This window comes from Topomyia yanbarensis, chromosome 2 (genome assembly GCF_030247195.1).
Source record: "Topomyia yanbarensis strain Yona2022 chromosome 2, ASM3024719v1, whole genome shotgun sequence".
In the NCBI taxonomy this organism is placed as follows: Eukaryota; Metazoa; Arthropoda; class Insecta; order Diptera; family Culicidae; genus Topomyia; species Topomyia yanbarensis.
In genome coordinates, this window is record NC_080671.1 from 293455379 (window position 1) to 293469538 (window position 14160).

The 14160-nt window shown below is 37.1% G+C and overlaps 1 protein-coding gene across 6 annotated transcripts in view; it reads right to left on the reverse strand.

Annotated features, from left to right (window-relative positions):
* LOC131678654 (apoptosis-inducing factor 3-like) overlaps positions 1 to 14160 on the reverse strand; it is a 161556-nt gene that overhangs the window by 1493 nt on the left and 145903 nt on the right. For 3 of the 6 annotated variants that reach the window (XM_058958900.1, XM_058958899.1, XM_058958898.1), the window contains one exon: positions 43 to 362. In XM_058958900.1, the coding sequence (XP_058814883.1) occupies positions 43 to 362 (320 nt within the window). Of the gene's footprint in view, positions 1 to 42; positions 363 to 420; positions 791 to 3412; positions 4588 to 4697; positions 4845 to 14160 lie in introns of those variants that run through there. The other 3 variants (XM_058958903.1, XM_058958904.1, XM_058958902.1) reach the window with 3 other exon arrangements.

Below are 14160 nucleotides of genomic sequence, written 5' to 3' on the forward strand. Positions count from 1 at the left end.
TAAATGATTAATCCAAATCGATAAAAATTTAGCCAGTCTTACCTGCCCTTTTTCAATTGTAACTTTATAGCACGGTAAAGAGTCCTGACCCGGAAAATCTTCGATGTCGCCAGTTGCTATATTGAAACAGGCACCATGCCACGGACATCGAATTCTTCCTTCGCCCAGCGCTCCTGTAGTCAACAATGCTCCATAGTGAGAGCATTTGTTTCCAATTGCGGAAAGCTTCCCATTTTGTCTCACCACTAGCACTTTGTTACCATCCAAGTCAAAGGATTTCATTTCATTCTCGCCGACATCATTTTCACTACAGACAAAATCCTCAACATATCCGTCGTCTTTTAGAGATTCAGTGACTTTTGCTAAAAAAAAGCAAAATGAGATTCGTGATCTACAATATTGCAATGATCGAAAAGTTACACAGTAATGACATCATATTATAGCAGCTAAAGCTACGATTACATTAGATAGTTTCTCTGCAACATTATCCGTCGCGGACTTGTCAATTCTTGAGCGTTTTTTCAAAACGTCATATCTGCAATGAGTTACTCTCTGTTTATACTTTCTCTTTCGATTTTTACGGCGTCACTATAACACTTTTCACTTATTTTACAGTACAGATCGAAAGACGGTGGTTTTAACTAGCATATTATGCAAAGAGCTGAGGGATAAATGTTAAAGTAACCGAATTATTAACAGAAGAGAAAGTAAACAAAGAGAGTAACTCATTGCAGATATGACGTTTTGAAAAAACGCTCAAGAATTTTCTACAGTCACAAATTTGACTGCCAGCGTGATTACATTAGGCGCAGACAAGACTCTCACGGTCAAGTTTGACCGACAGCGCACTCTTTTTGCCTTTCTCATATAAAGAAAGGCTATACAATCACTGTAAAAATCGACTTTTTAACCGAGGCCCGGAAGGCCGGGTGTCATACACCATTCGATTCAGTTCGTCGAGATCGGCAAATGTCTGTGTGTGTATGTATGTGTGTGTGTGTCATTTAAACTCACACAATTTTCTCAGAGATGGCTGAACCGATTTTCACAAACTTACCCTCTAAGAACGGTTGGTTTCAAAATCGTCCAATGAAGGACATTCGTTAGACCAATTTGGACAACGTCCAAATAACCGTTCAACAAACGCCCATCGTTGGACCCGTGTTGAACGTTTTTGAAACAATTTTTTGGACGTCTCAGTAGGTAGTTTCATCTGAAAGGTATAACCACAGAAAACAGACATCCATGATCGAACAAAAATATTTAAAAAACGTGTGTAAACATTTGAATTAATATACGAAAAACACTTGCGCCGCCACACCAACCTATCCCAACTATCCGTCAAATCGATTCCGGAACCGGTTCGAAATCCTGGATGGATTCAGCATGGAATCTAGCTCAAAGAAAACAACCGATTCCGACTCTATCGGTTGACGCATTTGAGCTGGAATTCATGCTGGAAGTCCGAATCGGTTCCGGACTAGTTTGACTGGGTAGAGGAATAACCGATGTCAATTCTGTCGCACTCAGCCACAAAAAAACATGACGACAGTAGCGCACCTGGTTTAGATATCCAAACTACCTTCGAAACCGTTAGAGATTTTACACAAGTTGAATGCTGAAGATGGACGTCTGTTCTCTGTGGTATAACGCTCCCATAAGCTGCTATTGAATTTTTAGTTGATCCGACTTCCGGTTCCGGAGTTACGGGTTGAAGAGTGCGGTCACACAGCAAATTCCCATATAAACTGGTACCACCATGATGTTAAAATGATGTAAAACATTAAAATTAATGTAACATTACTCTAGTTTGCGGGTCTATTGCGATTGATCACTAATGATCAATTAAAGCAGCTTTGACCACATTGGCCACCTATGACGGTTCATGACGCCCCCGGGGAACCCGCCAAGTTCCTAAGCTAATATCGCACCCATTTCCCTACGAATTCTCTACCGATTTTTACAAACTTGATTTCAAATGAAAGATACAGTAATACCGTTGACTGCTGCTGAATTTCATTCGGTTCTGACTCTTACTTCCGGAGTTACAGGGGTGTTAGTAAGGATACACTTGAATTTCCCATATAAATCGGTACAATCGTAATACCTCAGAGGCTAAAAACTATTGAAATGTTCACCAAATTACTTCTAATCGCAGATCTAGATCACTGATTGCCAAACAAACATTCTTTGAATATATTGTCCACTATCGACGATTCCGGAATTCCGGGCATATTCCACAATTAAAGTCACATCGGTTCTTCGGTGATGACTGAACCGATTTTCTCAAACCAAGTCTCAAATGGAAGGCAAAATATGCAGTTGAGTATTGCGTCGCCGCCCCTCCCCCCTTGCCTTGCCCTTACACCTCTCTCTTTCATCACTCCCCTCCCCTTGGACCACCCTCACGCCCGCATTTCCTTCATCCACCCCGTATACCGAAATAAGATGAAGGATTTCTGACGCATCCTCCACTGCCACTCTACTAACCCCCCATTCCCTCCACTTTCAAACCCATTCCACCAACATTTCAAAATATAATCACATGAAGATAACATTGAACTCATGCTGATTATTCTAATTAAATATTATTCTTTTGCCTTTCTCATATAAAAAGGTTATGCAATTGCTCCAAAAACCGACTTTCTAACCGAGGCCCGGAGGGCCGAGTCTCATATAACATTCGACTCAGTTCGTCGAGACCGCAAAATATCTGTGTGTATGTGTGTGTATGTATGTATGTATGTGTGTGTATGTGCGGATTTGTTAACAAAATGTCCACATCGGTTTCTCGGAGATGGCTGAACCGATTTTTACAAACTAAGATTCAAATGAAAGGTATATTCCCATAGGTTGCTATTGAATTTCATTTTCAACCGACATCTTGTTCCGGATTACGAGTTGAAGAGTATGGTTACAAAACAAAATTTGTTGATTTGTCCACATCGGTTTCTCGGAATTTTCTGAACCGATTTGGCAAACTTGATTTTAAATAAAAGGTCCATCAGCTGCTGTTGAATTTTGTGTGGATCCGAGTTCTGGTTCCTGAATTACAGGGTGATACCAAATACAAATTAAATACGCCAAGGTCTCATACAAAAGGGCAATCATTTTTTGGTTCACGAAACAAACAGATTACGATATCCAATTGCTTTGTTTCGCCTTGACAACTAAGAGTTACCGAAATATATTAAAACTGGCAACGCTCATTGATCAAAGTGTGCTATTGATTTTGCAATTTTAGTTTGTTTACAAAATCAAAATAAAATCTACAGTATAGGTTCATACAGCGAGCTCGAAGGAATCAAGTTTCTTTCTGATGTTCCGGCTAAAAAATAAACGTTTAGCTGGTTGGCCACAATCACCTTTAAAACTACAACGGTAAAAACGAGTGATTGTGCTTCTGACTGACCTGTAGATAGAGCAGATGTGGATATTGCAGCACCATATTATATGTTCATGAAGTACTTTCTACTGCCGGCTCTCGTCTTGCGTTTATGCTTACTGATGGTTTACATTCCAGGTGAGGTGCATCCTATGCATACGGTGAAATCCTGTGCTATTGGATTTCTACGCTGAGCTAGACACCTGTGATTCTGAAATATTTGGATGAACTCTCCCTTCCTCTGTGAATATCTTACTAATACTGTCGCAATTGACAAATTTAAATATTTTCATTTGTGAAAAAAATCTCCGGATCGATTGGGGTACATCACGAAGATGAGTGATTGATCCGGCATGAACTGAATCGACTATCAGTGATCCGGAAAATGTTTGCGGGATTTACTTCGATGCGGGAATAGATTGGAGTTTGGTGTCCTGTCTCCGACCGAATCAGCCATTAGTAAAAATCGTTGTGTTTATACAAAAAATAAAACAATACCATTGTGCATGGCTGCAATCACTTTGGTAAGAGCGTTGGACGATTGCTCGCACTCCTGAACTTCTACTTCTAAGATGACAAATAGTCCCGATACAATTAGGCTGATTTCGTTAGTGATCGCTAATAAAAGTGCGTAACAACGTTTTTTACTAGCCTTTTACCATTTTAGTATCTCGTGATTGGAAAAATAAATCTCAATACTTGATCTTCTAATAGCAAATATCGAAGCTAATAATACTAATTATTAATAGTTCCAACTGGCGTCAAAAATGATTACTTATTTGGATATCGTTAACACACAACTGAATCACCGTCATCAATGAGGAGAACTTGCTATACCCCATGCCATTTGTCACAAAGACGAACCCCCTACATCAACACCGGTCAGGTATACGAATTGAGACCACATATAACAGCACTGGCATATCGTTGCATATTATGTTCAATACTGAAGTTATCGATGCGTTGGGTCCAAAATGCTTGGTCGGAAAAAAAACTTGTCATGGATATAAATCCTGTGCATAGTACATGGAGTACTGGGAATCCAATAGCCGCCGATAACGTCGGCTAGTTTCTTATGTTATTCTGAAGCAATATTACTGATGCATAGGTTACATTGCATAGAAATAAGTCCATATGAAAAGTTTGTTTTATCTATTATATCTGAACCTGTTCCATTTAATTCCATCTAATTTGTCGTCACTCTAAAAACGAAATCAGCATAAGGTTCACATTATCAGCACCTACAAAAGCTCCGAAGGATTGGAGCAGGTAACATGTCCGATGAACAGTTCTGTTAAATAAATAAATTTACCAGCTTCACATTTCCACGCGATTCTGAAATCACCGAAACACGTGAAGTAGGTCACGATGCCTGAAAATATAGTTGTAATTAGTAAATTGAACAAATTGTATTATGCTAAATGTTTCTCTCGGGTTATTTTTTTCACGTTGGTTGAAAAATAAACAGTAGCTATAGAAACACAAATCTCGAGTACTTATTCAAATGGACGTAAGTAACAATGAGAGATTCTCTTTGAGGTCTTTCTCTTCTGTTCATTACTCGGCCATTTCAACATTTACTACTCTACTCTTTGCATAATATTGTAGTAAAAACCGTCGGCTTTCGATATGTACTGGAAAATTAGTACAAAGTGTTGTAATGACGTCGTAATAAACGAAAGAGAAAGTAAACAAAGAGAGGCTCTCAATGTTACTTACGTCCATTTGAAAAAGTACTCGAGAAATATTCGATTTTTCGGTGCTGCCATTTATAAGGTTAGTCAGAGATGCCAGGTACTTTTTTCAAATGTCTGCAATAATAATTTTTAAAGTCTGGGAAGAACAAAAAATGTCAGGAAAGCTAGTGTAACCAAAAGCCTTTATGTTCAAAAATCTGCAAATATCTGCAACAAAACTAAAAAATCTGCAAATATCTGCAACCAAACTAGAAAATCTGCAAATATCTGCATCATCGAAAAAATCTGCAGCTTAAATTAAAAGTCTGCGAATTTGCAGACTTGTCTGCAAATCTGGCATCTCTGAGGTTAGTTCATCAAAGTACCCTGTCACTTTGACACTGTACCTTTATCGGTGTACCAGGGTTATAAAACGTGTCCTCGAAAAATCGTCAGAGCATTCCGTATTAACATATTTGTATTTGGTGATACGTACGATCACGCAGCAAATCCCGATTCTAACGAATTCTGCGATGAATGTAAAAAAATGAATTTTTTTCCAAAATGTAAACACAACTGTTGAATTTGTAGATCTAGGTCACCAACAGTCATTCAAAGTCTCTTTGGCCACACTGGCCACCATCGACGGATCCGAAAGCATCCAAATTCAGAATAACGGTTATATTGGTTCCTCGAAAATGGCTAGACCGATTTGATCAACTTAGTCAACCTAGTGAAAGGTGTTGCGTCCCCGAAAACTGATATTAAATTCCATCTCCATCCGACTTCCAGCTCCGGAGTTACGGGTTGTGGAGTGCGATCACATAGAAAACTCCGATTCAAACCGATACCGCGATGAATGCAAAAAGCTGCTCTTATATATACTTATCAAGTGTAATAAGAATGAAAGACATTTCCATAATGTTATATTGTACGAACCAGCTATTAAATCATAGTTTGTAGAAATGAGAAAGGTACAATTGCACCTCTAGGTGGATTAATACAGGTTTTTGAAAGTAATTTTAACTATAATTTTTTGATTGACCGTGACGGAGTTTTTTCCAAGAGGGTGACGTGACGTCATATTTTCGTAGCCAACATAAGAACTTTGCTTGTAACAAAATGAACGAAATTAATTCTAAATACGAACGAGAAGCACTTTAGTTTACATCAAATCAGTTAAAGTTTTCATTGTTTTCTATTGTTTACTGCTACTATTGTTTGTTGATGACATTTTAAGCGATTTTGACGTTGTCAAACTGACCCCCATCGATCGGTGGAAAAACGATGATGCCTATTGTCAAACTCTGTATGTAGAGATAGGGATGCCAGTTACCTGGTTTACAGCGAGTGTCTATATTTGGTAACTTCTTCCAACCGACGCCAACGTTGCTATTCGCAGAAAGGAGGCAAAACAAAGGAAAATGTAAAAAATAGGATCTCGCGATAAATGTTATGCAGAAGTGTTCTGCGTGAATTTTGATTCGACTCGTGAAAGATTTTTATTTTAAATAAAATTATGGATTGAGCTCAATAAATAAAACTATCGGTTGTGAGACAATAAATTATTTGATTGAATTCAATAACATTTTTTTAAAGTTTACAGAAATTAAAACAATTATTGAAATTAAAAGTTTATTGTAACTTTAATGAAAATATACTTTCAAACCTCGATTCACACCAATTATTTTGTCGTTTGATACAATGAACAGTATTTGTTTGTATTCAATTACCCACAGTTTTGATTATGTTGTATGTTTTCTGCGTGGAAGTAAAAATTAGTGCATCTAAGCAGCTTGGATTGAACTGGAAGATGTAGCATTATGTCAAGCTGGGCATGATGTGTCCCAGGATCCGATTGATGGGATGCTAGCAAGAAGCGGAATTTCATTGGCTTTGAAGCTTGTAAAAGCCCGAAAATTTTTATATGTGGAGGCCAATACGAAAGCTAATGATAGTGTCCAACGAAAATCGCTGCGAACAAATGGTGATGATTGTGGGGACTGTGGAAACTAAGATTCGAGAAGAAAGAAAATGCGTGTATTTTTCTCGCGCCAAGTTTTTAATTCAGGACCAGTAGTAAAAAGAAGATCACAACGATAATGGTTTATCACACACTCTGCAGCGCTTAGTTCAAAAACGCTGGATTTATTTGCTAATAGGTACGCATGGCAGGACACAGATCACACCTGTTACATCATCACCATCTCATTTCATCCGGTGGTTCATCATATTTTCGAGGGATAATATTGTGTTGTGGTGTACAGTCGTGATTCGCTGGTTGGACACTTTTTAACTGGACCGCTTTTTAGTTGGACCTCCGCTAGTTGGACCATTGTCCAACTAAAAAGCATCTGAACGTCAAAATCTCGTGCCAAATTTACTTTGACAATCAATCTGACAATATTTAGAGATAAGAACAGATGCATTTACACTGCCAACATCTTCTTTGGAGAGTTTTTGACATTTGTCAGTCGGTCCAACTAGCGAATCAAATTCGTTAGTTGGACAACGCTGTGGCCCAACCAGCGAATCACGTATACTACCCAAGATCGCTTATTTGCCCCGTTTTCTATGGGATTTCCTATCTTCATGGGACTGACTTGCGATCATAGGCAGTATAGTGAAATGCATGAACGTGAATGCACTTGGAATTCAATTCACTTAGTCTGTAAATATGGGGAGGGCGGGAGTAGGCGGGGTTGGGTGGTTGTACTCAACTTATAAAAATGATATTTTTAATACATTTTAACATTTCTAATATTGTCCTTAGAAACAGTAACACGAAATGTTAATTACCTTTATAATTTATTGTTGGACAATGAAATTGTTTGTTTCGAGACGTTTATTACAAATTTACTAGAAGTATTCCGCGTCGAACAATGTGGAAATGTCCTATAATTCTAAGATAGCCACTTTTGTTAATTCGTTGCAATAGTTTTTGACTTACTCCGACAATTTTATGCAAACTGTGGATACATGGATGTGGATTTGATGACCAATTTGGTAAGCAGCGAAATTTGGCACTACCCCGCAGGACCGTTGTTTGAAAGCAAGATTCCGTGTTATGTCATTTGCCATACTGATAAATTGGAATCAAATTTATAATTTTTGAGCAATAACTCATTATTTGATTCCATCTTTGGAAGTACCGTATCGACGACAAAATGTTGAATTCAGTATATATATTAACTCTGTATTAACTTGCCACAAATTCGTGTGTACCAATTTGCTCCAGGGTACGCACTTAATGTTTATTTCTTGAAATAGATGTAGTTGTAGTTAGTATTTCAGCTCCAGCGATACAACCGATTGTAATTAGAATTAGTTGTGTTATTGGCGCCGGAATACTACACAGTTAAGCTTTTTCGGGAAATCGGCCGGAATACGAATTACGAATACGAATTAGAACCAACCAGAATTTCCGATTGAACTTTACTTTATCCATAGGTGCACGCAAAGTTCATATATCGATTACTGGAAGCCTATTGGCCGATAGTAGCGCCGGCTAGCGGCTACTTGTTGCCAAAGGCCTTGTTTATGTTATAAAGGCTCGCACAGAGTGAACCCAAATCTACCTATCGAACAGTCAGATGGCTACCTATCGTGCAAAGTAAACAAATATTCTTCTTTCGGAGAACATGCAAGAAATGTATTAGTTAGTTAATATCATGGCAAAATATTTCAATCGTCGAAACAAGACACTGTATTCAGTTTATTATGATTTTTTTGTAACAATGTAAAATAAATTACATGGAATAGTATCAAGAATAAAGTGCTATAAGCCACGAAACAGTGGGTTTTCAATTCACTTCATATTAATTTATTGTGTAACTCGGTTGAAGTCACTCAAAATTACAGCTAAAATTATGGGTGCCAGAAGATGGCATCATTTTAGGCAGCGTTGCGCATTCCTCTGTATGGGACTCTATAATACCACAGACACTAATTGTTGTTTGCTTAAAAATGATAGTTATATGTTTTACACATACAATCTGAATTAGATATCATTTATTAATAGCAAAAGTAAAATTACTTTTGGTATGGGTCAAAATCCACATTGAGGGGAAATTCCGGAGAAACTATTGTTGGTTCAGCGCAATTCACAGCAGTCACGAGAGTTGACGATACTCCTTTTGTTCACGAGCACTAGATGTGTTTGGTGAATATTGGTTTGGAACTTCCTCTCAACGTGAATTTTGATAATTGTCTTTTAAGCACAAATCTCCGATCAACATGGGGAACGTGCTATTTGAACCAGTCGATACTGATTCCTGATTCTAGTTCTAGGTTAGTTAGATGAGATATGATTACTATAATAACGTGCTCCGTGTATCAACCTAGGAAAACAACGCATTTTACGCAAGTTAATATTATTATTGAAGCCACACATAAAATACTATCACTTAATTATTTTTGTTTTACTGTATATTGTTCTGCCCAAGTTGTACAGTAATGTTTTCATTTCGAATGGTTACAGTTCAGCGTACCAAGTATTCATGAATAAGCCCACTATTCTGCGATTCAAAATTGCCTTTTAATATACTTAAAACCCAGATATGTTTACCCGGCTATGCTGTCTACAATATGACCACAGCTGATGGACATTTGGGCTACAAAATTTATGTAAAAATCAGTGTAAACGTCTATTACCTGGGGTATGGCAGTATTCTCACATACATTAACGCGCAATTTTTCTCCCATCCGAATATATTTGACTGCAGCGTCTGAAGGACGTACGTCAGATGGTTTCCGTATAATTTGGTAAAACCCAACTTTCTCTGGCTTTTCAATATAGTATTAGCTCCTCTTCAAAGGCTTCGAAATACATAAAAACAAAAGCGTATTCGAAACTGATCGTTCGTATAAACTGTTTCCGCAAAACAATCGTTGAATGGTCGTAAAGGTTCCTTCTCCGAAAGTTTGTTTGTAATATCTAGCATGAGATCCTTTTCATTACACTCCTGATTCAGAGCGGCCGTAGTATGTGTTTCAGACAATAACTTCTGGGTAAACATTAGTTATTAGAATTCACTGTCCGTTCCGAACCCATAACATTTCTTAGAATTTTTATTACATAGAGAATTTTGGCATATTTGAACAAAAAAATGTCTTATTCAATTCAATAATACAATGTTTATTGCTTCAAACGGCAAAATTAATGGTATGAGCATTTTTTTCATTGAAACAATAATTAACTTTTAATCTCAATAAACATTTCCAGTTTGAATAATTTTACAATCATTGCAATAAAATATTTTTAGAAAAGAGAACGATGTTTGTTACTGAAATGGTTTTATTGAATTCAATAAATAAATGTATTTTCTTTCTAGCAATATTTTTTCACTGAATAAAGTCCATATCATTGAAAAAACGATTATTTTATTGCATGATTGCAAAAAAGTGTAACGTAACTATAATAACAACTACCGGTGTAAAAACAGATTATTATTTTGGCAACCTATTTACCAACGACCGGTGCGAAAACGGGTGTCTAAATAAAATATTATCGTTTAGCGTAATCAAAATACACACGCATTTGCTTATGCACCGGTGCTGATAGTCTAAGACTGTCAGCACCGGGCGTGGGTATAAGCTATTTACTAACCGTCATCATAACACGACACCGCACCGGCGGTTGGTAAACAGGTTGGGAAATGGAAACTTATCGTTTCGGTTTACAGCGAGTGTCTATATTTGGTAACTTCTTCCAACCGACGCCAACGTTGCTATTCGCAGAAAGGAGGCAAAACAAAGGAAAATGTAAAAAATAGGATCTCGCGATAAATGTTATGCAGAAGTGTTCTGCGTGAATTTTGATTCGACTCGTGAAAGATTTTTATTTTAAATAAAATTATGGATTGAGCTCAATAAATAAAACTATCGGTTGTGAGACAATAAATTATTTGATTGAATTCAATAACATTTTTTTAAAGTTTACAGAAATTAAAACAATTATTGAAATTAAAAGTTTATTGTAACTTTAATGAAAATATACTTTCAAACCTCGATTCACACCAATTATTTTGTCGTTTGATACAATGAACAGTATTTGTTTGTATTCAATTACCCACAGTTTTGATTATGTTGTATGTTTTCTGCGTGGAAGTAAAAATTAGTGCATCTAAGCAGCTTGGATTGAACTGGAAGATGTAGCATTATGTCAAGCTGGGCATGATGTGTCCCAGGATCCGATTGATGGGATGCTAGCAAGAAGCGGAATTTCATTGGCTTTGAAGCTTGTAAAAGCCCGAAAATTTTTATATGTGGAGGCCAATACGAAAGCTAATGATAGTGTCCAACGAAAATCGCTGCGAACAAATGGTGATGATTGTGGGGACTGTGGAAACTAAGATTCGAGAAGAAAGAAAATGCGTGTATTTTTCTCGCGCCAAGTTTTTAATTCAGGACCAGTAGTAAAAAGAAGATCACAACGATAATGGTTTATCACACACTCTGCAACGCTTAGTTCAAAAACGCTGGATTTAATTGCTAATAGGTACGCATGGCAGGACACAGATCACACCTGTTACATCATCACCATCTCATTTCATCCGGTGGTTCATCATATTTTCGAGGGATAATATTGTGTTGTGGTGTACAGTCGTGATTCGCTGGTTGGACACTTTTTAACTGGACCGCTTTTTAGTTGGACCTCCGCTAGTTGGACCATTGTCCAACTAAAAAGCATCTGAACGTCAAAATCTCGTGCCAAATTTACTTTGACAATCAATCTGACAATATTTAGAGATAAGAACAGATGCATTTACACTGCCAACATCTTCTTTGGAGAGTTTTTGACATTTGTCAGTCGGTCCAACTAGCGAATCAAATTCGTTAGTTGGACAACGCTGTGGCCCAACCAGCGAATCACGACTGTATACTACCCAAGATCGCTTATTTGCCCCGTTTTCTATGGGATTTCCTATCTTCATGGGACTGACTTGCGATCATAGGCAGTATAGTGAAATGCATGAACGTGAATGCACTTGGAATTCAATTCACTTAGTCTGTAAATAAGGGGAGGGCGGGAGTAGACGGGGTTGGGTGGTTGTACTTAACTTATAAAAATGATATTTTTAATACATTTTAACATTTCTAATATTGTTCTTAGAAACAGTAACACGAAATGTTAATTAACTTTATAATTTATTGTGGGACAATGAAATTGCTTGTTTCAAGACGTTTATTACAAATTTACTAGAAGTATTCCGCGTCGAACAATGTGGAAATGTCCTATAATTCTAGGATAGCCACTTTTGTTACTTCGTTGCAATAGTTTTTGACTTACTCCGACAATTTTATGCAAACTGGATACATGGATGAGGATTTGATGACCAATTTGGTAAGCAGCGAAATTTGGCACTACCCCGCAGGACCGTTGTTTGAAAGCAAGATTCCGTGTTATGTCATTTGCCATACTGATAAATTGGAATCAAATTTATAATTTTTGAGCAATAACTCATTATTTGATTCCATCTTTGGAAGTACCGTATCGACGACAAAATGTTGAATTCAGTATATATATTAACTCTGTATTAACTTGCCACAAATTCGTGTGTACCAATTTGCTCCAGGGTACGCACTTAATGTTTATTTCTTGAAATAGATGTAGTTAGTATTTCAGCTCCGGCGATACAACCGATTGTAATTAGAATTAGTTGTGTTATTAGCGCCGGAATATTACACAGTTAAGCTTTTTCGGGAATACGAATTACGAATACGAATTAGAACCAACCAGAATTTCCGATTGAACTTTACTTTATCCATAGGTGCACGCAAAGTTCATATATCGATTACTGGAAGCCTATTGGCCGATAGTAGCGCCGGCTAGCGGCTACTTGTTGCCAAAGGCCTTGTTTATGTTATAAAGGCTCGCACAGAGTGAACCCAAATCTACCTATCGAACAGTCAGATGGCTACCTATCGTGCAAAGTAAACAAATATTCTTCTTTCGGAGAACATGCAAGAAATGTATTAGTTAGTTAATATCATGGCGAAATATTTCAATCGTCGAAACAAGACACTGTATTCAGTTTATTATGCTTTTTTTGTAACAATGTAAAATAAATTACATGGAATAGTATCAAGAATAAAGTGCTATAAGCTACGAAACAGTGGGTTTTCAATTCACTCCATATTAATTTATTGTGTAACTTGGTTGAAGTCACTCAAAATTACAGCAAAAATTATGGGTGCCAGAAAAAAAGAAGATGGCATCATTTTAGGCAGCGTTGCGCATTCCTCTGTACGAGACTCTATAATACCACAGACACTAATTGTTGTTTGCTTAAAAATGATAGTTATATGTTTTACACATACAATCTGAATAGGGATCTTTAGGAGTGTGCGGGTTAAGGAATATTCTGATGCAGATTGGTACCGTGAGTTAATATCACAGTCCTTTTTCAATTTTTTGGCCCGAAACTATTGAAAAAAACATTTTTTAGTTTGTTTCCTTTTAGGACAATAACACATCCAAACCCATGCGACTTGCACGACTCTATAGGTTGCCTTATCAGATCTACCATAGTTTGCAGATGAAACTTGGGATGGCAGGCTGCTAGCGGATTAAAAAAGTACCAAAGAGAATATGTAAAGAGACGCAGAGTGAAAATCAGTCAAAACGGCAACACTCCCTTTACCATGATTTCAACACTAGAATTTTGGCAACCGCTTCTAATGGCAGCACTTTAAATGACTCCTATTATATTTTGAAAACAAACCTTTTGTCGATCGTTGTATTTGTTTATCAAACGATGTGCATTTCGAAACAAAGAGATGAAATAATTCTAAAGCTTGTTTTTACTCATACATATACTCTAGAATGCACCTTACAATCACGATTGCACTAAATTCTGACGGAAATTCAAATTTCTTTTTTGATAGATGTACAATACTTATCTCCTCCAACTCAGGCATGAGTAATGTTTATTTACATTGCACGATTGGTCTGCTCAATAAGGTATTTTTGGCTTCACACTATTCGTCTCTTTCCCTATTCTCTTTGAAAAGTACCAGATCATGCTGTGTCCCAGTTAAACTCATTACGGAACCGGTTCGGATTTCTGAATGGAGTCATTATGGATTCCAAATCAA